The 27495-nt window shown below is 40.1% G+C and overlaps 1 protein-coding gene across 1 annotated transcript in view; it reads left to right on the top strand.

The window, feature by feature from the left end:
- Positions 1 to 19902, top strand: part of ALG14 (ALG14 UDP-N-acetylglucosaminyltransferase subunit) — a 104428-nt gene extending 84526 nt beyond the window's left edge. Inside the window, exon 4 of the mRNA XM_063106820.1 lies at positions 19394 to 19902. Coding sequence (XP_062962890.1) covers positions 19394 to 19624 — 231 coding nt within the window. The 3' untranslated portion in view covers positions 19625 to 19902. The remainder of the gene's footprint in view (positions 1 to 19393) is intronic.
- The last annotated feature ends 7593 nt before the right edge of the window (positions 19903 to 27495 follow it).

Raw genomic sequence — 27495 nt, 5'->3', positions numbered from 1 at the left:
CTACCAGATACTCTTAAAAAGCAACTGTATTAGCCCAGTCAGAACAGGGTCCCACTGAGCTCATACCTGGTTACCAGCCAAACAGCTTCCCCCTGTTTTGTGACTGGGGTTGGGGAAGGGGTAGTAGATACTATCATTACTTTAATTTCACTTCTGCTTGCAGGAGGAATCTTGGCATCTTCTGGCTCCCCAAACTATTTTCAACCAGGGTGTTTTATTTCTAAGTTTCAGAAAGCTACTGGCACACAGGTCAGCCCTTGCTTTTTATCATTTTGACATGAAATGGAAAATCAGTTTGTGGCTATTTTCATAGTGATTGATTTACTCCTGTTCTTTTGTCTGTCTCCTCTTCATTTTCTTTGTTTGGACATATTTTTCTGTTCAGCCTTTTGTTCTCCTGAGATTTTTGTGTTCGTTCTTCCTTCACCTGCCTTCTCCTCACCCCCCCAACCCCCAAGTCCCTGTTGGTCCCTCAGTCTCCTTTCCTTGGTCCTCAGTCCCTTGCTTGCCCCTTTTGTGCTCATCCAGCTACGTGCTTGGCTGACTGCCTTTCTCCTCCCCCATCTGTACGTGCTGCTGCCAGGGCCACTTCCGCTTCTTCTCCACATCTTCCAGGTCCCTCCTCATGTACACAGAGGGCTCAGTCAGTATTGGCCCATAATGTAGCTGACGAAAATTAGACATGCTGAACTCATCCATCATCACTATTGTAGACAAATAGATTATCAGCAAAGTTCTTAGGCATACATATGTTTTTAAGATAGTTAATGTCTGTGCCAACTAGTCTTTCCAATTTGCTGGCAGACATATTGAAGTATCAATTGAAGCCTGGAAATAGAATGTCGTACAAGAAGCACTGAAGTGCAATTTTAGAAAACTGTGGGCTTTTCTGTCAGACATGGATTCAAGACTCTGCTCTGTTGCTTATTATCCACGTGGCCTTGTTCATTCATTTAACAAATATTTATTGAATGGCTATATTTGTGCCTTGTATTTGGCTTTTAGGGAGCCAGTTAGTAGTCCTCTGTCATCCTCTCTTATACTCACAACCAACTGAGAAATAGTCATAGAAATCAAATTATTAGCTTTACCAACTGATAGCCAGATTGGAGGATGCAACTTACATATGCAGCCATCATGGGTTTACTAATGTCAACTCTCCTAGGTTAAATTTCAGTCTTGCCTCTGTTCTTCTCTATTTAGCACACCAGTCAGGGTGTAGAGGATGGTTGCATGTTGAAGACAGACAAACTGAAAAAAAAAAAGAGTGAACAAGCCCATGGGGGTTGATTGAGCTGAGCATCCTCAATCTGTTCTCCGAAACTCACATCAGGCAACCCAGTCTTTCTCCCTAGGGAAGGATAGAGTGAGAAGGCTGAAAAGAAGAGACTACTCTTCCCTCCTGGAACCTGGAAATTCCCTTCCCCCTATGGAAACAGGAGGGTTGAGAATTCCCAGCTAACACTATAAGCATTGTACTTAACCAGTGATTACCATAATAAGCAAAATAAGTACTGCTAATCTGATTCCTTAAAATATGAATAATCATAGCTACCTCCTATTGTAGCTGTGGAGACTAATACAGAATGAGACAGGATTTACAAAGAATATGACTGCGTATTAACTGCCATTCTTTGATCAGGACTGGCTTGAGGTAAAACTAGTCATTCAGCAGGCCTAATATATCTTTGTTGCCCTCTTTTCGTCTTTTTCTGAACCCTCAATTTGGTCATTTTTCCCACCCTCACTCATGTTTTTAAAAAAATGTGGGAATACTGGTCCTAAATCTTGATTTCCAGTAATCATGGGTTGAATTAACTCACACTGGCCAAATCTTTGTTAATCCTGGCTTAGATATCACAAAACTCATTAATTTGGACAAAGAAAGCATTTGGAACAATTAAGTCTGCTTTAGAACTACAAAACTGGTTGTACCTGAATGGTCACCAAAGTACAATACATGTCTACAAACGGGTATTATTACATGAGAAGTATATTTTTTGATTCCTTACATTTCTTGTTGTATTAACTGGAAGATACTTACGCAGTTTCTCAGTTATTATAGAAAATAATTCAGGTGAGCCTTGAAACCACAATAATGATGAACAACAGTATAGATAGTGAGTTTTAAGAAAGAAATTTTAATCCAGTATATTTGGACTTTATATTGAAGACATCAAGAAGCCACTGAAGAGGCTTCCAGTCAAGATGGTGGAATAGATGGTCCCCAGCATCACTCTCTCCCACAAACCAACCAATTTACAACTATAAAAAAGCAACAACAGCCACGCTGGGGCCACTAGAGCTCAGGGGAAGAGGAGGAGAGTCCTATGGAGTGCACGAAGGCAGGAGAAGTCATGAAGAGAGAAAGAAAAAACTGCTTGGAACATTTTGGGCGCCAGCTGCTTTAAGGCTGGAGCTGCTGAGCTCATGGAGCAGGAGCCAGCAGGAGCTGGCAGAAGCCGCACCTATTACCTTCAGATGGAGTTGCTTGGAGGCAGCAGGCGAGAAGGGGGCTTTGGTGGCTCCCAGGACAACAAGACCACTAATAGCGTTCCTGTGGACCCACTCAGCAAAGAATCACAACAACTGAAAAAAGTGAGCCATTCAGAGGCTGATGAGTCATTGCAAGGGACCAGTGCAGGGCCTGTCCCATGGGAAGTGTTTGGAGCAAGGGCGGCTGGGGAGACAGGCCCACCGGGGGAACACTGGGACACAGCAAGGACAGCTGATCTGCCCCCCAATCAGTGCAGGACCACTCAGAGGAGACGGGTCAGGAATTATAGAATTGCATGGGGTGCAGTTTGATGAAAAAACTCAGGCCCAGATCAGAGTTTCTATACAACCCAGATCCACCAGGTCTCTAGAGAGCCAGAATTACCTATAAAGTCAACCATTAAACCCTGAGCTGCACAAAAAGCCTTCCCTAGGGAAAAAGCAGCAAAGCAGCAATTTAGCTCAACCACACAGCTCAAGTACTGGTTCCCACAGGAAGTCCCCCTGTTTTAGAAGTAAGCAAAGGACAAAAAATTAGTTTTGGCCCAGGCACACCACCAGCCCCTCAGGGCCTGCTAGGGGTCCTGAAGTAAGGAGCTGGGGTCTGGACCCCCCACCCACCCACCCACAACCAGGCGCACCGCCAGTACCTTTGGGCCTGCCCAGGGACCTGAGGCATGGAGTCAGGGACTTGACATCCTGTCCACTACTATGTGCATCGCCAGTGCCATGGGTCCTGCCTGGGAGCCTGAGGCATGGAGCCAGCAACCGGACCCCCCCCCTCCTCCCACAACCAGGCACACTGCCAGTGCCTCGGGGCTGCCCAGGGGCCTGAGGCATGGAACCGGGGACTATACCCCCACACACACAACCAGGCACACCATCAGTGCCTTGGGGCCCACCTGGGGATCTGAGGTATGCAGTCGGGGACTGGACCCCTCCTCCCACAACCAGGCACACTGCCAGCGCCTCGGGGCACAACCAGGGTCCTGAGGCATCAAGCCGGGGACCAGACCCCCCTCCTACAACCAGGCACGCTGCCAGCACCAAGGAGCATGCCAAAAACATTACCTCCATGTGGGTGGCCCACCACAGACACCACAATAACCATGGCTGCCACGAAAGTGACTAGACACCACAACCACCATGCAAATGGTCTGCCAGCCACTGGAGTGCATTGACACAAGGAGAGGCACCAGCAGAGACCATAGAACAGAAGAGGATGTCTCTCTCCACAAAGCCCAGTCCAGAGTGACAGAAGCATCTGCTCTTTGATAATATTGGGGGACCTGAATACACCTCTCAGCATAGGACAGATCATTTAGGCAACAAATCGACAGAGTAAATGTTACTCTTCAAAAGGAGAGAAGAAATCTAGGGTTATCAGAGGGGGGCGGGGAGAGAGGGGGTTAGGGAGAGATTAGACAAGGGGCATAAAAAATAAGTTCGATTTGTAACAATATATATACTAGTAATATTGATTTGATCAACATATGTCGACATTGAACCCCCAAAATATGTATAATCAACTATGAGTCAATGAAAATTAAAAAGAAAAAAAAAGGCACTGAAGATAAATGATGACATGACTAGCTTTGTATTTTATGAAAACAGTCATGTAGCAGCACTGTGGAGAATGAAATGAAGGAGAAGAGGATGAGGGTGGGAAAGCAGGTAGGAGGCTTGTGTGAATCAGGTGAGAGAGAGACGGCCCACACCAGGTAGGGGCAGTGGAGATCAAAAGCGGGAACCAGATTTAAGAGGCTTTCAGAGTAGAATTTAGGGTTTGGGTGAGAAGGGGAAAAGAAAGAAATGTGTCAGATAGGAGGGCTGTTTCCTAAATTAAAGTTAATAAGATTTCAAATGACCGTGCTGCCAAAGGCCCTTCTCCAGCAGGATTAGAGGGTTACCATGGAGAACCCAGCCTAGGAAAGACAATTGGAACCAAAGAAGAGATGGACTTGGCCAGTAAGAAGAGCTGGGTCACAGCTATCCCACGGCTGGGAATATACCCAGAGGAATGGAAATCATCAAGTCGAAGGTATACCTGTTCTCCAATGTTCATTGCAGCACTCTTTACAATAGCCAAGAGTTGGAACCAGCCCAAATGTCCATCATCAGATAAGTGGATACGGAAAACATGGTATATCTACACAATGGAATACTACTCTGCTATAAAAAAGAATGAAATACTGCCATTTGCAACAACATGGATGGACCTTGAGAGAATTATATTAAGTGAAACAAGTCAGGCACAGAAAGAGAAATATCACATGTTCTCACTTATTGGTGGGAGCTAAAAATAAATAAATAAATAAATACACAAAAAACCAGGGAGGTGGGGGGAAGACACAACAATTACAATTCCTTGAAGATGATACAACAAGCAAACAGAAAGAAGTTTGTTGGGAGAGAGGGGGGAAAGGGAGGAGGGAGAGAGGTTTCGGTAATGGGCCACAATAATCAACCACATTGTATACTGACAAAATAAAAAATAAATAAATAAATGAATGAATGAATGAATGAATAAATAAATAAAAATAAACAAAATATTTTATAAAAAATAAATAAATATAAAGAAAAAGAAGAGCTGGGTCAGTCCCCAGGAGGATGCTGGAGAAGGAATCCCATGGCAGTTACACCTGCAGGGTATGGTACAACACAGAGGTTTACCTTTCACTGACTGGAGACAGAGAAAGAGAGGGGGAAAAAGGAGGGGTAGAAAAAGAAGTCAGTGTGTTGGGGACATCTGGGGGCTGTGTGCTTTCAGGAATGCCAGGATGTTGTAGACTTTCCTGCCTCATGCATCATTATGCCTAACCATTCAATAAAATAACCATTCAAATAAAGTACCATTTCAATTATTCCAAAAAACAGACCTAACCAAAGCACTTAATTGGATATTTAACTAGAGGTTTTTTATATTGTGGACTATATCTTTATTTTCCTCGGGTTTTTTAAATTGTATTCTTCCTTTGCCTTAAATTGCTTGGGATGGAGAGAATTCGATCCCCGGGATGGACTCTCTGTAATGTTTTGATGGATGTTATAAGAACTTTTAGATTTTAAAACAAGGGTCTAAAAACAGTGAATAAGAAAAGACTGGTGAATACTTTCTTGCAGTGTGGAAAGGGAAGGAAAAGGGGAAAGATTTTATGGCTTTAGAATTGTTCATGATGTTCTTTTTTCACTTTTTCTATCTATATATTATCTAAAAGTTTGTATTGATTGGACTTAGCATGCTGTGCCCCTCATAGCAGAGCATTATTGGGCATATCAACAGTGAGCATACACTTTACGTTTTAAGAGTGACTACCTAAAACAATTGTTTTATACATTGCCTCTACAAATATGGATAAAACATGAAAGCATTTCCCTCCATTTCATAGTTTTTAAAGACTCAGGATTGGAGCATGGAGTTTTTAACTAAGGACATATTTTATCCATATTTATAGAGGCAATGTATACAACCATTGTTTTCTCTGATGCATTTTGTGATGTTAAACTGGCCAGCACCCGTAGACACCCAACAGTGAATGAGCGATTTCTGCAGGCTTCCTTGAGACCTTTGTTGTGCACCTGTTTTGTGTAAAGCACATGATAGGAGCTGAATGCAGTACCACATTTCTAGATTGTAAGCTCCCTGATGGCTCACTCATCTTCCTAGGTCCCAGTGCCAAGAAAAACACCAGGTACCTCTATAATACCTTACTCATATTAACTCATTTCATCCTCACAGCAACCCTATGAGTTAGTTGCCTGCCGTTTTTATCCCCATTTTACGAATAAGAAAGAAAATTGACTTGCCCAAAGTCTGATAGCTAAGTGACAGAGAAGATTCCAACCCAGATAGCCTGAGACTGCAGCATCCATTCTCGAATCATTGTACTACGCTGCCCTTCCACTCAGTTTTGAGTTCATGAACAAATTTCTTAATATAATTATGTAGATAAGACAACCCAGAGCCATGGGCTGGTGGTAATTATTAGAATTACAACACGGACTTTAACACTCTTGCTTATAATTAACATCAAATTTAAAGTTACTGTATGCCATAGGAACGAGTACCTTGCCCCAGTTCCCTTTCATAGCTTTCCATTGCCAACACTTCCCCCAACCAAAGGGAGCCTGGTTTTGTTTTCAGACCCAGCTCTCTGTTTCAAAGACTCGCACCATGGTGGGCTGGCAGGGAAGGCTGAATGGTGTTAGACAGCCGGTGGAGGTAAGAGTCATGAACAACAATAAGCAAGTGGCATTGAAGGCTGCATGGTGCTTACTCTCCCTGGAAACACTCTGTCAGACTCAGGAAGTGTGATTTAATCCTGGTTAAGATAATGCCATTTTACACCCTAGAATGAATTGTCTAAATTCTCTAATAGAATTTTATTTTAAATCTTACCCTTAGAAGCCTTACCAGTAAATCACATGGTATAAGTTATTTGCCTTTTTAACTAAACTACACAGAATAGGGTTTTATTCTTCTGCCATCCCCACCTCTTTTTCCCTTAAAATGTTCTTAAAAGAGAACCTGAGAACCTCCTGCCCAACAGAAGATGCCTGGACTGTGGCCCAGCAATCCCCTCAGCAGGATTTGGGGGAGGAGAGAAGACTGTGATTCAGTCAAAGGAGCCACTATCGATCTTGAAAGAACATTAGATACACGTAGATGCTGTAAGATTCTCTTCCCTCTTCAGCTCCAAGAACCATCTTTTGATATTTGTTGTGAGGCAGCCCTAGGCAGAGAAAGTCTTCTTTTTCTTCTTAAATAATAACAGTAGCAAATATACATACAGGACTTGCTATGATCTAAGACTTTGCAGACCTTACTTCAGTTAATCCTCACTATAACTCCTTGAGAGAAGCACTATTTGAGTCCTCATTTTACAGACGAGGAAAATAAGCTACAGAGAGGTAAAATAACCAGCCTAAGTTCACACAAAAAGGAAGTGGTAGATCCAGGATTCGATCCCAGGCAGTCTAGCTCTGGAGCTCATGCTGTATGATCTCTGCTATCTTTTCCCTGGACTTTCAACTCTTCAAATACCCCACCTTGTTTGCAATTGTTTCAAGAAGAAGGGGACTCCATATATGAATTAGAAAACCTGGAGATTTAGTATTCTCACCATAGTGGCTGAGACTCTCTTCCTTAATAAAATTTGGTTTTTGGTCAAGCAAGATGTTTCCAGATTACCTCTTGGATTAAAACCTGCTGTCCCCGCCCTTAAGATCCAGATTGTAATGCCAGGCATGTGCTCTTTTGGCAGGGATGGGACACCTTGGCAGCTAAGATGACTTTGAGTGGCAGGAGATTTTGTGCCTTGCCACCTGCCACTTCCCTATGAATGTCTTTCTTTCCTTCCATGCCTCAGGTGCCTTCCCTGTATCCTGCCCATTATTCTCAGAATGCTATCAACTAGTCCTTTTTAAAACATTAACATAATTAAGGAGCTAACTTCTAGTCCTTAAGATAGAACTCAGGGATCTTCCCAGGGATACTTGCTTTCTAGATGACTGTGTAAGTCTAACCAACAGAGGGAGAGATTTTCTGGCGGAGCTCCCCAATATCTGACAGTTCTCTCTGCTATTGGTAACCTCAGGCTCACTGGAAAGCTCCTCCAGATGAGTTTAGCTGGGCTGCTTGCTTCCAAAGTGGTTTTGAGCAGGATAAGAGAGAGAATGGCCTTTGCTGGATCACCACTACATACATCTCCTTCTCCCTGTTGCTTTCGCTACACAGACAGACCCCTTTTGCAGGAAAAAATGTAGGTAGGGATGCCATGCTTGAAGATTACCAGCCCCCTTCCTGTGGTATGGAGCAAAGGTTTCCAAGCTCTAGTGTGCACCAGAATCACCTGCATGCTTGTTTAAAATGTATATTACTGGGGGCTGGCTGATTAGCTCAGTTTGGTTAGAGTGTGGTGTTATAATGCCAAGGCCAAGTGTTTAGATCCCCATACCAGCCAGCCACCAAAAAATAAATAAGTAAAATTTAAAATAAGTAAAAAAAAAAAAAAAAATGTATATTTTTTGGCCTTGGATCTAAGAATTCTGATTTAGAAAGAATTTACATTTATGATAAGTGCCCCTGGATGATTGTGATGTGGGCGCAGAGAAACACTAACATAGAGTCACTTCTCTACTTGGTGCTTTTAACAGGGTCCTCTCTGAATAGGACTGGGATAAGCTCATTGCTTCCCTCAGATTCTACCAATGCTCCTGCCTTTTGAGTCTGTAGTAGTAGAGAGTCATTAGTGCAGCCAAGCATATATAACATAGCTCAGCTAAACTTGAAGTCAATAAAAAAAATTTTTTTTAAAAAAAATAAACTCCTGATTTTGACAAACAGTGTCATTCTGCTTCTGCAAGTTACTGATGGGGTCATATACACCATTGCTATGATTTTGGAAAATGTGTGATGGACAGGCAATTAAAGGAGAACAAACTTTAGAAGGTTGAATGCACAGAGAGTGAAGTACATCTTCTTTGGAGGATCTTAACAGCTTATTCAAGGTGTGGAATCCAAACTTGCCTCCAAAGTACCATGTTGTTTAACCACACCAAGAGTATGACTACTTAATGCATCTCAGTTTGTCAAATTCTATCTTCTTGCCTCTGTTCATTGTCTTTGAGTATATGTTCATGTCTGTCTGGTGCTCGCTCTCTCTCTCTCACACACACACACACACATGCACGCACAACCAGAATCTCATAAACAAGTATTCTTATGCATCCTTTTGACTCAGAATTGAGGAATCAGATAACCCCCTATAAAAATTCTTAAGCTTTTTTTTATACTACAAAAATAGTCTGCACATAAAATATCTAAGGAAAACTGCTAACCGGTTTTCAGTTCGGCAAGGTAGAAATTTAATATGTAGGTACGTGTATAAAAATTGAGGAAGGGCCATGGGAAAAGTATCATTTATGTACTTAGAGTGCCTTAACAGAAGTCAGGAGTTATATAATTTGAATTTAAGCCAGTTTTTCCTGTTTAGAAAGGTTACTCCCTTTTCTTTTGAAAATGTTAGCCATTTCACCATTTTCTCTGTTCTGTTAAATAGCCTCCCCAATCCCTCTTAATCCAATGTCATGTTACAGTCTGCCACTGGTTTCTCTACAAAAGCTATAAAATTTTAATAGCAATTATCAGAATTTAACCTTCAGTTAAATTCCCTGTGTCATAATCTTCCCTGGAGTCTCCTTGCCTTAAACACACTTCCAACTAATGCTGGAACTGGTTGCAAGGCCCAAGACAGGGCCAGTATATTAGAGAGGAGAACCCTGGACTAGTCTTCAAAAAGCTTGAGTTTGGGTCTCAGTTAAGTTACTAACTAGCTGTGTGATCTTGGCATAGGCCACTTGACTTCTCTGTACCTTAGTCTCCTTGTCTAAAAAATAAGGAGAGCAACACCTACTTCACACAGCTATTTCAAGGTTTAAATGAGGTAATTATGCAAAAGGTCACACTTAAGCTCTATGCCCAGCAAGTAGTAGATGCCCAGTAGATGTCAGTGTCTTTCCCTTCCTCCTCAAGCTGAAGGGAAAGAATTGAACAAAATGACTCCCTGAGGCTGCATCTAGTTCTAGTTATTTGTGCTTCTTGGAGAGCTGCATAATACAGGGTGTGGGGAAAACAAAAGGAAAAAATACTGCATTAGTAGCATTCAAAGACCTCAGTGAAAACATTTCAGAAGGTTGAAAATATAATGAAAACAAAAAAAGACCAGGAAGGCAGGAAATTGTCACGTTGACCATTTGGTCCAGAGAACAGGAAAACTAAAAGATTCAGTTTCCTTAACTGAACATAGGAACATCCAGGAAGGTTGGGAAAACAATGTCTGATTAGCCTGGCAATGATCTTTAGTGATGGTGCTGAGGAGGCATGGCCTGACCATTCTGACAAAAAAAATTTTTAAGTTGTTATTAATGTATTTTTTATAATGGAACATCAGGGCAAGGAAATGAAATACCAACCTAGTGTGGGCACTGACAACCTCTGTGCTCCTGTGCCTACTCTGCACTTAAAGTCTCCAAACTCTGTAAAGCTTTGGATCTGTAGAATGTAACATGTATGGAAACCACAGTAGGGTATTCCTAGGTTCTGGAGGGGACATTGGAGCCTAATGTCTGCATGTCTTCATCACCTATTTAGCTACCATCCCTGTAGCTCAGCCCAAACCCTAAAAAGAGATTGGGAAGTCTAGTTTCCCATACAAGGGCAAAATAGCCAGCTCTTGTTTTGAAATGAACAAGATCAGGCTTATTTATCATATCATCAGGTTTGTTCACTATGTTATAGCTACAGACCTTCAAAGCCATTTGGCCACAGGCTGAGAAATACTCTACAAGGACACCACAGATCCAGGGCAGAGCAGAGAAAGCTCGGGAATCATTCAGTCATCCACCATCTGTGGAAATCCAGAAAATACTGCTCTTGGTAATCAGTCTCCTTCTATCATTTCTTCATATAAGTGTCACTTGGAGTGAATGGGGCAGTGAAAAAATATGACTGGAAGGATAAAGAGACCAAAATGGATGGTTGGTTACTGTTATCAGGTATCCTCTGAAGGGTTGGATAAATCATGCCAGGTCAGTGCTGTGCCTGTGACAGAGTGGCAGGTCTTGAGGACAACATTGGCTCAACCCATGTAATCTCTCTATTTCATAAGACTCCGGCCTTTGTTCCATACAGTACTCTTAAAGTTTGAAAAATGCCACGAACACATTACCTTACTCTAAGATGGGTAATAATAATAGCTACCATTTATTGACGCTTTACCATGGGCCGAGCACTGTGTTAAATGCTTTACATATCTTACTTTATTTAATCTCCACAGCAACATTATTAAGCAGACACTGTTTTCCTGGTGTTGTATTTGCTTCTGGTTAGATTACCATTCCTCAGGCCTAACATTCTCTACTTTACCACTGCAGACTCCCAAGAAGAGAAAACATCAGAAGTGATTATCCCCCTCCCGCTAAGAACCAGCAGGTCCAACCCCATCTAGCCCTATGTCTTTGTTTACATTCTTCACCATAAGAAGTTCAAGTCTCTGAGATACAGTTTCACCTGAGCATAACAGCTCTGCTTAACTGTAATCTGTCTCAAGCTGCCACTCCTCCCCAATCCCCAAGCCATTTCATTGGCCCTCAGTAGCTCAGTCAGTCCAGAGAATCTGTATCAACCTCTTTCCTGACTCTGGCTCTAATCATCTGATTCTACCAAGAACACCATACCACTTCATCAGATGTTAGCTCAGAAGTCACCTTCTCAGAAAGGTCTTTGTTCTCTGTATCACCCTGTTCCCTTATCCTGCTTTATGTTATATGTTCTTACATGTATCTGTTATTTTCTGTCTACCACTGGGACGTAAACTTTGTGCAGGCAGAGACTTTTGTTTACTAATACATCCTAATTCCCAGAAAGTATCTGGCATATTATCTTTGATCAATAAAATATTTCTTGAATAAATGCATCCATGAATGGGGAAACTAAGATACGGAGTGGGTCTCATTGCTGTTAAGCAGCCAACCCAAGTCTGCATGATGGCAAAGCCCTGGCCCGTAAGCACCATGTTATTCAACCTCTTGGATGTGATTGCACAACGAGCAGGAATATTCTGGCCTAACTGAAATAATCAGTGGTAAGATGTCAGTATAAGGAACTTACCAATTGGGCAAGATTCTACAGGACCAACGTTTGTTATTCTTCTCAGTTATTTATTTGATTAAATTGGAAAAAGTTTGAGTTGTCACCATGTAAAATTTAAGTAACTGATATTTGAGGAACTAGAAATAAATTAGTGTCCTTAAAACATTAGTGCATAAGCCTAGATAAAAACAATTCATAGCTTACCTTTTCAATATAATTTAAAAGAAGAAGAAAGCTATACCTTGGTAAAGAGAAATAGGAAAGTGTCTAGATGGACTGATCAACTAATGCCTATGTAGGAATGTGGAGCAGAAATAGTTTTATAAGTGAAAAAGGAGACCTCAAAGTACTATACACAGTGCTAGGCATCTATAATGAACAGTAATTTATTGTATGTTCTCAAATAGCTAGAAGAAATGAGCTCAAAAACTCTCATCACAAAGAAATGATAAATTTTTGTGATGATCAATATGCTAGTTACCCTGATTTGATCATCACACATTGTATACATGTGTTGAAATATAACTCTGTACCCTATATCCAATCAATACATGTGAATTAAAAAGTAAATTTTTTTAACTGCTATATACACAACAATGACAACTCTGAAAATTATGTCAGCAATAGAATTGTAAGAGAACTTGAGGTTCATAAATAGTTGCCAGTTCAAGCGTTTAGGATTTATTTGGTTATTTCATGTTGGTCTTTATATTTAGATGTTTCTGTTGAACTGTTACTACTCCCATGATTAAATATACATAAGAAAGAAGAAATACAATGTGCTCTAATGTGAGCATACGTCATTCCCATCTGCTACACATCCTCTTCCTCCCTGCTGTCCACATGCGCTGATCGGTGACATTCAGCACTGCCCTTCTTCAGGCTTCACCCCCAGCCTTCCTGTCCTCTGATTGTAACCTCTACGTGTTATACAACACCGGCCCTCCAACTACATTTTCTTCGTTACTCCCTTGATTACTCTCAGATGCTTCTCTGTCGAGTTTTCTGAGGTTTTGGCCCACTGCTCTTGCCCTCCTTCTCTCTTCCAAGAGGCCTTTTGCTTATTCTTTCCATACCCTGGAGCACTCACTGGTCTCTTTTCATTATGTAACCCTCATCCATGTTTCAGCCTGTCTGCTTCCTGTGCTCATGGTCCAGTGCTTTTAGCCCTGCCTGAGGACATCCTATGACTGTTCTGATGTGGTCCGTTCCCTCTGACTCTGCATTTGCTGCTTTCAGAATCTTTGTTCCTCCCATACTAGTTAGGATTCTTGGTAGCAAACCATCCACTCTGGCTGATTGAAACAGAAGAATTTAGTGAAAGGCTATTGAGAAATCAGAATTACCAGGAATGCTAATGAAGTAGGCTTAGAAACTGAGAGGCAAAGTGGGAACTGAGCAGCTAGAACCGTGGCCAGAATTCCATGGACACAGAGCTGGTTTCAGGGGACATGGCTGCCACCACTGCTGTACAGTGGAAGCTGCAGCTGACATCACTGGCACAGGATGCTGCACCCTACCAGTGGCACCTTTGCCACCAGAACAGCTTCTCCAGCCCTGCCTCTCTGCACCACTAGTTCCTGGTCAGATCTAGGCAGAGGCATCTGGCCAAGTCATTGGTCCATCTACTAGCTGCAAAGGGGGCATGGAAAGGAGTATCTCGCTTCTGCCATAAGAGATGAGCTCTGCCTTCTACCATACAGTGGGAAATTGCTCAAACAGATTTTAGTCAGGTACAAAACAAAACAAAAGACCACATGGCCTGATTCAAAACAATTGTTTTATTAAACTTTCTACAACTTCCTTAAATATTTGAAGCTATTTCTTCTAACCTCTCACTCAGCAAGATTCTGGAACATAGTTCAGTGCCAAATTAAAACTTTAGGGGTCATAGATTTATATACAAAGATAATATAACTGCATGATTTAGAATAAAAAAACAGGAGTCAGCCTAAATTTCCAACAATAAATTTCCAACAGTAACCATTTCCTTTAACAAAGAAATGGTTAGATGAATTATGGGATATTCGTTGGATTAAATATATAGTCATTAAAAATCAAGGATTTTTAGAAAGTATTTTAAAACAAAAATATAAAAAGAAACTTACAACATTTATATGTAAGCTCACAATTATGTGCATATTTATGAATATATATGTTAGAATTTAAATATATGTATAAAGATATAAATTAGAAGGGAATATACCAAAATGTCAACAGTGGTGAGATTAGAAGGATTACTTTCTTCTTTATGCTTCTCTGTATTTTTCACATTGAACTGAAAACTTATTAATATTTGAAAGAAATTCCACTGAGGGCAGACTTCCTGTGCCACTATTATCCTTTATCATGCTCTCAGAACGTACATTTTTCCCAAACCAACCTCATGAATCAAATACTTTGAATTCTTACTCTTTCTTCCTGGTGTCAAAAGTACTCACCCTTTTCTGTAATCAGTTCCTCCCACCTCAGTTTGTTCCCACTGATCTTTATGGTCACATAAAGAGCATTCATTCCATTCTCTAAACCCTTTACTCAGCCTTGATTAGCTTGTCCAGCTCCTGCCTGAGCTTCCCTCTCCCACAGTGTGCTCACTTTTGCCCTGCCCTGTATTTTAGCCCAATGACTCATTAAAATAGCCATCTCTGAGATTTCCATTACTCTTCTCTTGGCCATATCTGAAGATCTTTTCTCTATCTCTATCTTTGTACCTTTGCAGGCTTTGAGAAACATTATTGGTCATTTCATCATTTTTGACTCATTTTTAGGGATAGGCAAGTAACCCTGTGGTTTTCCTCTTACTTCTCTAAACATTCTTAAACCATCTTACTTGACTTGGCTGTCTGGTAAGCCTTACAAGCTTCTCTTCTTCCTGTGTCTCCTAACTATTTGTACACGTCAGAGTTTGCTCCCTTCCTTATCTCCCCCATATACCTATCTACATAGTGGAGCCAATATTCTGTAAATGGAAGTGTTGATTTTGACAGAACCTGTGACTTCCATATAGGCTACCCACTCAGCTTTGACAATGGGCTGTAGTTCTCTAGCTTCATCCATGGCCCGAGGAGCTCAGTAATACCTTACCTTCAGCTCTGTTCCTGCAGTTCATGTCCTCTCTCCAGCCTACAACTCCATCAGCAAGAGGCTGTCAGAAAGTCTGGTTTTCAGACCAGAGTCTCAGAGTTGGATTTTCCTTCTCTGTGCAGTCTCTTAAGGTGGAAACCTTAGGGAGTCTCCATCTGGCTTTCAATCTTACCGTCATGTGTTCTCTCTTGGATCACCCTCAACTTTGTGGTCTCCGACCTACAAACCAACCCAGGACTCCAAGGATCTTGGTGCATATTGGGGGGGGGGGGAGTTCCTACTGGGTTAGGAGTACAGTTCAGACTACTCAAGTTAAATATGAGGGTACTTCAAAAAGTTCATAGATTCATATTATCTTTTAATTCTGTTTTTCCAAGAACTATTTGAAGTAACCTCATGTATCTTTTCACAGCCAACAGGACTTGACCTGTGATAACCCAAATCTACAGAAAAACAATCCTGTTGTAATTATTAACCCTTGACCTGGCTCATCTACCCTCATGACTTAGTATTTGTATTAGCCCTGGGTCTTTCCATTTTCTAGAACTATAAGTTATATAATCTTTAGCACATCCCTTGGGCTTCCTGCTCTTGGAGAAGATTATTTGTTGATTAGTAAATTCATCCAACAGACACACATTGAACACCTACTTGTTGGCCGTGGGGATGGTCAGATACCCATCAGGGAGTTAGACAATGTCAATTAGTGTGCTTTTTACTGCCAGTGGCAGAAATCCTGATTCAAACTGACTTAGGCAAAAATGGAATGTATTCTCTCACATACCTGGCAAGTCTGAGAATAGATCTGGTTTCCTTCAGGCATAGCTGGATCTTAAATCCTGCTTTGCGGACCTGGCCTGTCTTCATCTCTCAGCTCTGTTTTGTGATGGCTTCATTCTCAAGCTCTCTGTGTGGTGGCAAGATAGGTGTTAACCGTGCCAGGTCCACATCTTGCTAGGTTCCAGAATAGTAGAGAAGGTGCTGCTTTCTCAGCACCTTCAACAAGTGTCCCACTAAGTCTTGTGGTTTCTGACTGAATTATGTGCTCTTCCTGAACCATGACCTTCACAGAAGAATTCAGTGTTCCGATTGGTCAGTCTGGAGTCGTATGTCCTCTACTTACAGCTAGGTGTGGAGTTAGCTCTACTCAAGCACTTAAATTGAGAGTGAGGGATACAGTGGTTCCCCTGAGAAAAAGATGAATGGATGTGGGATGATAAGGAAAAAAAAAGAAAAAAGAAAGTCAGGTACAGCCACTATGACAGCCAGCCACACAAGTGTTTGTGATAAGTGTGTATGGTAGAGTTACAAATGGTCAAATCTGGTGATGGTCAAATCTGGCAAATTTGACTCCCAGTGGGATGGGCAAAGAAGGATTCACTCATCCCTTACCCCCTTGTTCCTTCCTTTCCTTCCTTCTGCCTTTCAGCTAAATTTAGTGAGTGCCTCCTTTGTTCCAGGTGCAGGGTAAGATAGCTCCAACCTTTATATTGTTTAACATCGTGTTTACCCAGACTGTCTCAGTGAATTCTGTTTTTTGTTCAGTGCTTGGAATAAGTCTCTCTGGTACACTTCCTTGAATAATGAAAACTCCATAATCCAAACTTTTTTTAAAAAAATTTTGCCTATGCTGCTACAAAACTGAGTTATAACCTGTGCCTAATTAAAAGTAGCTTTCTTTAGCCTAGATGTTGTTCAGATTAGGTTTGTTGTTGTTTTTTTTTTTTTTAAACAATCCTTGGTTTATGGTTTTGTGGTTTTATTGTACCTAGGACCTTTGTAGTAAGGTGCCTCAAAATATAGAGATACAACAGAGATAAACAAACAAAATACCTTTAATTTCCATTTTACCTTCACAGTCTCTCTACTTCTGTTCTCTGGCAGGTTGTTAATGCATCTCCCATCAGTGGCCAGTCTTTTCCCCTCCCATATACAGACACCTCTATCAGTGGACACTTAACCTTTATATGGAGTATCCACCAGATGTTGAAATGAACACATGTCGATATGTACATTTTTTTAAAGGCAACAAATGTGAAAATATTGTTTTGACATTCAAAATCCAACAAGCAATCCTTGCATTATTTTTTATTTTGTTTTTATTTTGTTCTGTACTATTGAAAAGAATGTTGAGAAAAGCGACACAAATAATCCAAGGATTAGGGAGTACATTAACACAATGGTTGTCAACTGGAGACATTTGGCAATGTTTGGAGTCATTCTTGATAGTCGACTACTGGAATCTTACGGATAAAGGACAGGGATGCTGCTAAACATCCTATGATGCACAGGACAGATCCCCACAATTAAAAGTTATCCATTCCAAAACATCAATAGTGCCTTACATTAGTAGGATTTTAAGGATTCTAAACCCTGAAAGGATTCAAAGAAAGTTTGTAATTTCATCTTATGACAAAGCTAGAGGCAAATTAGCATCATAAAATTATAGAATCCTGGAGCTGACAGTCCAGTCTCCCCATTTTCTAGAGAAGGGATCTAAGTCACATAGGAAAAAAGTGACTTGAAGCAAAATAACTCCTTAACCTCCTAAACGTGTAATCAGGCAACTTGCCCAAACTCTGTGCTTCAGTTTCCTCATCTACAAATAGGGACAGTAAACTTGCCTCAAACGATTGCTGTGAGGATTAACTAAAATATTATACAATAAATGATAGTGGTGAGGGCTGAGGTGGTGATTATCATTACTGCTACTTCCCAGAGTCACAGAGCTAGTTTGCAGCTTGTCTAACACTGTTCTCCTGACTGTCAGTCCCATTTTCTTTCAATTACACTGCCTTAAGAAACTATGAGGAAAGCTTATTGGGGAACTTAACGGAAATTAAAGACGACCAGTATGGAGAGCAGCTTAGTCTCTGGTAATTCAAAAAGAAAGTCTGAATGAAAGTTTTCCATAAAAGACAGAAAGTGGGTTTGGATTGTAGGTAGAGAGCTTCAAGGAAGACATAAGAAAGATGGGTCCCACCTGAAACAGACTACCCTCTCTCTTCCCAAAGATCTGTGAATGGTGTTCCATGTGATTACATCTCCAGAAAAGATGGAGCCTAGACCAGATGACCATTATCAAACCCATACAGCCCTAACCATGTTCACGTGGAGGCAGGATGTTTGTCTGTCAGGGAGAGTCCCTGAAGTGACAAATGGTTCTACCATATATCTGGGACCCTTCCAACTCTAAGATTGTCTGGTGTCTGTTAAGTTTTGTGGACCTTGAACTGGTAAGGTCATGTAATATTGTAGATCATGGCCAATAGGCATGTGTAGATAACCACAAACTTCATGTTTTATGGTTTCTGGAATAAAGTGTTTATTAGGTTTTACTAATTCAGTCAACATGAGCATATGATTAAGATGTTGTGTAAAATGCTTTTTCCTCTGAAAATAGTAATAAGTTACCTTACCAACAATTCTGTGAAATAGGTTTCTCTCATTTTCTTAAAGGACTTAAAAATTCTTTGCAGTTGCTCTATGAGTTGAATTTTTATTTCTCTTGTTAGGTTAGTCAACTAAATTGTTTCTAACCAGTGCTTTCTATAAAAATTAGCAGAATTCCAAAGCATTAAAACTCTTATGCATTACAAGTGTGGATTAAAACCTCTCAAGGGACAATCTCATTCATGTGGTAATCTTATCTTGAATATCCCATTTGTTGGATTGAACCCCTAAAGTGATTCCACATCCCACAAAAATATTCTTCATAATTAAACAGTTAAAGACATTTTCTCCTACATCAATAACAAATTGGTACGTGAAAGAAAACTGAATGGATCTTAGTTCGTTTTATCTATTTTTTATATATTTGTGTGACATTCAAAATCCACAAAGTAGTCAGAGAGCAACACATGCCCATCCAATGAGTGCTGACTGAACACTGGGCACCGCATTAGAAGTTAGAAGTTAAGTTATTTGCCCCAAGTCACACAGTTGGTAAGCCAGAGAACCAAGACAACACAGCCCTGCCTGGCTCCTAAGTGCATGGGCTTAAATATTTGCTGTTTGCTGTATCCTGGTTCTTGACAAGGAAAGACTCATTAGAATAATAAACAAATCTCTAAGATCAGACTGTTCTTAATGCAAAATGCCTCCTTTAGATTAGTATTCTGTGTTTTAATTTTACCTTCAACTTTCTTTTTTTTTTTTAAGGTGTTGTGTAATGGACCAGGAACATGTGTTCCTATCGTTGTATCTGCCCTTCTCCTTGGGATACTAGGAATAAAGAAGGTGATCATTGTCTACGTTGAAAGCATCTGCCGCGTGGAAACTTTATCCCTGTCCGGAAAGATTCTGTTTCATCTCTCAGATTACTTTATTGTTCAGTGGCCAGCTCTTAAGGAGAAGTACCCTAAATCTGTGTACCTCGGGAGAATTGTTTAACATTGGCAAATTACTTCTTTATAATTTTGTAGTCAACAATATTTACTATAATTGAAAAAAAAAAAAAAAAAAACCTTTGTGTTTATTGTAAAGACTTCTGAAAGTCCTGAGAATTATTGATGACCAGGAGTAAAAAATGTGCAAATAACTCAGTGGAAAAACCGAGTCTTCTGTTATAAAGTAAACATTAATAACAATAACCATTAAGTATTTATGCCTCAGTACACCAAATTTATTTTCTAGATGAAAGTGTAAATATCACTATGTGTAAGTTATCTTCTGACTGTCTTAGTAGTATTTTTTTCTTAGAACTAAATATAGAGTTTGTATAATTAGTAACATTTCCTGTTCTACAGTTGTTTTTTTTTTTTTTTTTTTTTTTTTACAATATTCTGCATTGTAAAAAGAAAAGAAAAAGAAAGGTATTTCTTAGTTTTTGTTCAGATACAAACAGGCTTTATTTCCTGTATGCAAGCAGTAAGGTCCCCTGTGAATCCATCCAGCGTAAAGGAAGTAGTTATATTAAATTGGCTTCATGACAATTTGCACTTCACAGGCTTCCAGAACCTTGAGCATAAACCAGTGTCGTCTTCTGTTCTTCAGTGTTGCTTTATGAGTAGTGGGCCTCAATCCAGAAAATCTTTTAAAATCTCTTGTTTAATTGTTAAAATAAAAGCTGACCATTGTCTTAGTAGTAAAAACATGATTCTATTTATTAAGGATCCAATCTCTCAAAACATTAAAAAAATAATATTTTTGTAAATTCACAATGTCATGACTATAGTTATCTCTGGCATTTTGAAATGTTTAGGCTTAATAGAGTATGTATTTACTAAATATTTATATGGTGCTTGCTATCTGCCAGGTATTCTTATAAGCACTTTTCAAATATTATCTCATTTAATCCTAAAATGATTAGGTAGGGACTATTATTACATTAGCCCTCTTATCTGCAGTTTTGCTTTTCCTTGGTTTCAGTTACCTGTGATCAACCAAGATTTGAAAACATTAACTAGAAAATTCCAGAAATCAGCAATTTATGTTTTAAATTGTGCGCCATTCTGAGTAGCAAGATGAAATCTCAACCAGGACATGAATTATCCCTTTGTCTGGCATATCCACACCATTTACGCTACCCACCCCCACCACATTAGGCATTTAGTAGCTGTCTCAATTATCAGATCAACAGATCACAAGATGAAAAAGGGTGCGTACAGTACTATAAGATATTTTGACAGAGAGAAACCACATTCACATAACTTTTATTACAGTATATTGTTAATAATTGTTCTATTTTGTTACTATTGTTGTTAATCTCTTACTATGCCTAATTTGTAAATTAAACTTTATCATAGGTATGTATCTATCTACTCATATAGGAAAAAACATAGGATTAGGAACTTTTCGTGGTTTCAGGCATCCACCGGGATCTTGGAACATATCTCCAGTGGATAAGGGGGAACTACTGTATCCCTATTTTAGAAGTGACTTGTCCAAGATCACATGACTAATAAGTGGCAAAGCCAAGAGTCAAATCCAGACAGCCCGGCTTGAGAGCAGGGCCAGTTTCATGGGCATGTGGCCATGTGGATTCAGTGGCCATGTGGATTCAGTGGCCATGGGGCAGCCAAATGGTAGTTCATTGTACTTGGATTTTAATCCTCAAATCTCAGGCACTGGCTCTGTTTTCCACTGACCTGTAGACATGGAGTATCAGACAGTATATTAGTACAGTTCAACCAGAGCTGAGATGAAATAAGCCTCTACTTTTCTAGAGAGAAAGTAATTTTGTCAGGGACAGCAGCATCTGCATTTATTTATGTTCAGATCTTTCCCTGCTCTGTGCCTTGTTCCTAAGTGTTGCTAAGTAAATGGTTGTTGAGGGAAAGTGGGCTTCATTCAGTTCAGTTAATGCCTGTCTGTGCTGCAGAGCAGCTTCTCTGGGCCCCCACAGCTAATCCTGCTGCAGAGGCTCCTGTCAGGCCAGAGCTTACAATGCTCAGGCCAGAGAGAGTTGTAGAAAATATGCCATAATTTTTTCTAGAAACATAGTCCAGATGTTTTGCAGATTCTTAACTTAGACAGTGGTTAGCCTGGAATGTCAGAGAAAGAATCTGTGTGTGTTATATCACTTAAAGTTTAGAAATATCTTCCCCAGGTTCAGGCTGCTGTCACACATTCAGAGCCAAGCTGAGGCACATGTTATGGTGTCTTCCTGCTCAGTTCCAGATTATTTGGTAAACAAGTACATGCTCTGCTGTGTGTTATTGTTATGGCTAATTTGAGTCCTCAAGGTCACACTAGCAGAGGAGGCTGACTTGAGATTATACTCATAATAGAGGGCACAGTTGCCCTGCTTTGCATTTCTGTGGCATTCAGAAAAGTAGTGCTCTAGTGAGAAACCAAAGATCAGTAGGTACCTTGTCCTTTCCAATTTCTCTTAAAACACTCTGGAATGCATCTTTTACTGTAGGAAACTGTTCATGAAAAATTAGCTGAATCAGTCTTCAAATGAGAGGCAGGGAAACCACACATCCTGCCCACACCTACTTCCCTGGAAGATTTTTATCTACAGTTCAGCTATCCTGAAAGGTCTCAGCAACTTGCCAGGTCAGAAGGTCTAACTTTCAGATAAGACGCCCAAATCATGACAGGAAGCTTTAGCCTGGAACCAAGAGTGCTATGAAACCATGTCAACAAGAAGAATGTTGTATAATTTTGAACTGAATAGCAAGAGGTCCTTGATAGAAGGGAGATGGCCCAAGCTTCCCCTTATAAAAGCAGCTTGAAACACATTGCTTATTTTACCTTCCAAAGATATATGGAAGGTTAAAACTGGGAAACACACATCCTTACTATGCAGTTCCTTAGGTGGAATCGGTGCTTTATTTTTTCTGAAAATCCCCATCCCCAAAAGGAGTCTGAAAGCAACATATTAAGCACTTTCTATCAATGATAAGAATGTCATCATGAGTGTTAAAGAAGATTGCCCTCCATACAGGTCAGCGTTGGGGCCTTATGAGGTTTCTTCCCATGATTTCAGCTCTGACGTATGATGAGCAGACACCAAAATTTTATTTGCTCTGAAGGTTCTTCTCTTAGGACCCATCACTCGAAGCACTCTAAAAGCAAATTATCTACAATTATGTTTTTGTTGCCAACTCATCTTAAACATGGATTTGACGTAGCTCCTCCTTTTTCCTCCCAAGTAGTTAACTGATGTTAACCTCTGTCGTATTCCTCAAGCAACAAACTTTGGAATCATTTTTCTTTCTTCACTCTTTCTTATCTACATATCACTCGTTGCCTTTTTTCCCCCCCAAATATCCACAGAATTTTCCCATGTCTTTTCGTCCTATTCACTCTTCTGTCCTTGGAAGTGCCTTTACTGTTTCTTTCCATTGTCATCTGAACTCAACAGGTGATTCTGCCTTTGACCTACTTCATAGTTACCCCTTCCCTTCAGTCCCATAGTCACAACCTACACCAGCTCTTCAACATAAATTCCTTGTTTGATTAGCATATTTTATTGAGGAACCTAGGCACAGAGATTATATAACTAGAAAGCAACAGAGTTGGCATTTGAAGTAATGCACTCTAGCTCCAGCCAGACTTACCCTAATGGCTATATTATGGTTTTTTTGTTTTTGTTTTTGTTTTAAAGTGCTAGAGAGGAAAGAAACAGTGTTATGATGGAATATAAGGTGGTAGGTGCTCTAGATAGGGATATCAGGAAAGGCCTCTGTAAGAAAGGGGACATTTTAGCTGAGTTCTGAAGGATAATGCCTTAAATATTTGTCATCCTCCTACTTCACTTTCCAACTTAGATTTCACCTCCCCCACAAAGTCCTCCTTGTCTCCCACAGCCCAATTTGAGCAACTCCTTCTCTAAACACCTCTGTGACATAGCCACCCATACCAAAGGTTAACACTGAGTTACATATTGCAGTGCCTTGTACTTAGAAACACCTTAGAAGGAACAAATGAATGATTTTACAAATTATTTCTTTATGTTTGTCTTAGGTCAGTGATTATACCTCATGCTTGTTTTCTATCCCTGTTTCATTCTTAGTGATACACAGTTCTGGACAAAACACAGGCATTAACTAAATATATTCTTACATTTTAAGACTTTGTCTAGCCCTGCTTTAGTTATACTTCATCTAGACCACTGGTTCTCAAACTTTTTGGTCTCAGGAACTCATTACACTCAACAATTAGTGAAGACCCCAGCAAGCTTTTGTGTATATAAGCTATATTTGTTAATATTTACCACATTCAAAATTAGAGAAATTTTTATTTATTTATTTTTGTTTCTTTTTAAAATTTTTTTTTCCTTTTTTTGTTTTTAGAGAAATTTTTAACACAAGAAACACCAGGACATATTCCATTAGCTGTTAGAGCAGTGATATCAAACATGCAGCATCTGGAAAATGACTGTACAATCATGAGAGAATAAGAGGGAAAAGGCAAATAACGTAGTATTACTATTATTATGAAAATAGTTTTGACCTCATGGACCTCTGAAAAGGTCTTGAGGGCTCCAAGGGACCCCTGGATCACATTTTGAGAACTGCTGCTCTACGTAGTGTCACATCAATGACTTTATCTCTAATAGCTTTTAGTCAGTCAATGATCTGTGTATTAGTTTTCTATTGCTCTGTAACAAATTGCCAAAAACTTGGTGTCTTAAAACAACATATTATCTCACAGTTCTTTAGGTTAGAAATCCAGATGGGATTCTTTGCTCAGGGTCTCACAGGCTGAAATCAAGGTGATAGACAGGGCTCATTTGTGATCTGGAACTCTGGATCGTCTTTCAAACTTACTCAGGTAGTTGTTGGCAGAATTCAGGTCCTTGTAACATTATTCATAATAACCCCAAAATGGAAACAACCCAAATGTCCACCAACTAATGAATGGTTAAACAATGTGGTATATCCATACGATGGAATATTATTCAGTCACAGAAAAAGGAATGAAGTACTAATGCATGATATAATATGGATGAACCTTGAAAACGTTCCAAGTGAAAAGACCACAGATTATGTGACTCTATTCATATGAAATGTCCAGAGCAGGCACATCCATAGACAGAAAGATTAGGGTTGCCAGGGGCAGTGAAAGGGGGGAATGAAGGGCAACTCCTAATGGGTATGGGGTTTCTTTTTGGGGTGATAAAAATGTTCTGGAATTAGGTAGTGGTGATAACTGTACAACTCTGAATATACTAACAACCACTGAATTGTACACTGGGTATATTTTATGGTATGAAAATTATATCAGTGGAAAAAAACTATCATTAATAGTAATCTATCCATATATATTTGTGGGTGTGTATATAGATGCACAAAGACAAAACAAAAACCAGTATGGCAGCCAGGAAGGCACTAGAAGGACTGTTTTTATTTATTATGATTCCATTTCATCTCTGCCCACGACCAAGGACAAAATGAAGACTGTGGAGGTGCTTGAGACAAAGAATAACTCTAGGTGAAGGGCTGAGTAGAACTAGAAAGAAAGCACTGAGTGAGTGTGGCCTGAAAGAAGACGGTCTCAGCATGAACTCCCTCCACCACTTCACTAAAGAGGCCTCATTAAAGGGCCTCACACCAGCAAAGACCCTCCTGCCTCTGTGAACCAAGATGACAGAGGTGAATTATATTTTTTAAAGTTGGCCTACTACATGCTCTTATGCAATTATGACCTTGCCATTTCTCCAGCTAGGGGGAGTTTGATTCCTCTCCCCTTCAACTAGAAATGACTTGACCTGAATCTGAAATTGCTTGACCACTAGAACACAGCTGAAGTGACATTCTGACTTGGTGTCTTGAAACTCTCACTCTCTGGACAGATGCCCCTCTCAGAACTCAGTCACCATGCTGTGAGAATCCCAAGCCACGTGGAGAGACCATGTGCAGTCATTCTAGTTGACAGTCACATCTTAGTACAGACTTTGAGTCATCTCAGTCCAGGTGCCAGACATGTGAGGGGAGAAGCCTCCACATGATTCTGGCCCTGCCATTTGAGTCACTCCCAGCCTTTCTAGTCTTCCCAGCTAAGGCTCAGACACAATGGAGAAGAGAAAGCCCTCCCTTATGTGCCCTGTGAATTGCTGATCCACAGAGTCCATGGGCACGATTAAATGGTGGTTCTTTTCCGCCACTAAGTTTTGGGGAAATTTGTTACAAAGCAATAAATAGGTGATTAGAAAAATAACCTTTCAGAAGGAGCTGGTTTCTCCAAAGTTTGGTTACTTTGGCTTAATATTAGAAGAGGAAGCAATTTCTCGCCCTCAAGGCAAAAGTAAGAAGGTGTATTTCCACATTTTCTTACACATAGAGAGGAACAGAATTTTTTTTCTCCTTGCTCCTTGGCCTGCATGTAGCAGTGAAACAGAAACCAGTGGATTCTTCTCAATCTTTTAACCATATGCAGATGAATAAGCAAATGGTTGGACTTGATTCCTAATCTCTTTTCCTTTCCTGTATAACTGAGAGGGTTTTTTTCCACTCTAATAAAATTGAGCATTTAAACGAAGTCATGTGTCACATATATGACGCTTAGCAACAAGAATGTAGAAAATGAGATAGCTGCTGAGCAGGAAGCCTTAACTAACACCCAAGCCATTCAACTGAAAATAAGAACAATGTTTCTGGCAGAGAAATCTGAAATTTTTTTTCTGTCTAACTTGGAATCCTTTCCCCCCCCTCAGTCTTTTTAGAATAAAAGTTTAAAATTCAGTAACCATAAAGAAAACTTTTTAAAGTTTTCAGTGGAGCTCCAGTGATTGAACTGCAATGATTTTTCTATGACATCAAGTAGAGCCACCCTCCCCATCTCTGGGTCCCCTTATGGATTTCCAACTCCCAGAATATGCAGACTGAGACTAGCACAGCAATCAAACCGAAGAAAAGTTGAGCCGTGGAAGGAGGGATGAAGGAATCTGGAATGACAGTCAAGGAATGACAGTTTCTTCTTGCCTCTCAAAAAAAGGGAAAAGAAATTTCATTCTTCAAAGAAAAAGGAAGAAAAACAGGACTTCTATGGAAATACCATATACAGAATTGGCAGGAATTTAGCAAGGAATAAAAAGAATCCAAAATGTTTCCTTATTCAGTTCCAGTCTGGCAAACAAATTAAAAGAAGCTCAATTTTCAAACTGATTTGCCCTGAATTATCTGGACCAAAAACCATGCAAGGTATCTAGAAAGGCCTGTGTTTTGGTCCATTGACAACCTAGTCAAACAAACTGAGTCTACAGCGGCCAGTTGGAGAGAGAGCTTAAATGTTTTCATCAGAATCTCAGAGAAAACAAAGTATTTATGGATGAGAGGATAAAAAGTCTGAGATTTGGTCCGAGATCCATCGCCATGGTGGGGAAGGAGGGAGAGTTTATAGATGGAGCAGGATTAGCCACGCATGTGGAGGCTGGGAAGGAAAAGGGTGTATGGGGAATCACTGCACTAAATAAACCCATCATGCTCCCTCTACTCTCTTATATGTTTGAGCATTTCCATAATTAAAAGTGCTAAAAATACATAACATGTAAGAAATCTTCATATACTAAAAAGCCAAAGAATTGGTTATAGATAAAATGTAACAAGCTAGCTTTTGAAATGAGAATAAGAAAGGACATTTAAAAACTTTTATTTCATGTTTAACTCATGGAAAAAAATCTGCAAATCTGATTTTTGAACCTGAATAACTGTTTCTGACTTGAAATACCCAAGCCTTTGAGTATTTGGGCCTTTTAATACACTGCTATCAAGTATGAAATGTCACCTTATTCGTTATTCACCTAAGAGCTGTGCTGTGCTCTCCACTGTTCAGTAAATATTTGAGGTGTTCCAACATCAACCTGACAAGAC

Source organism: Cynocephalus volans, chromosome 8 (assembly GCF_027409185.1).
Source record: "Cynocephalus volans isolate mCynVol1 chromosome 8, mCynVol1.pri, whole genome shotgun sequence".
Taxonomy (NCBI): domain Eukaryota; kingdom Metazoa; phylum Chordata; class Mammalia; order Dermoptera; family Cynocephalidae; genus Cynocephalus; species Cynocephalus volans.
The sequence above is the reverse complement of the archived record's forward strand: the minus strand, read 5'-3'. Positions and strand labels throughout refer to the sequence as shown.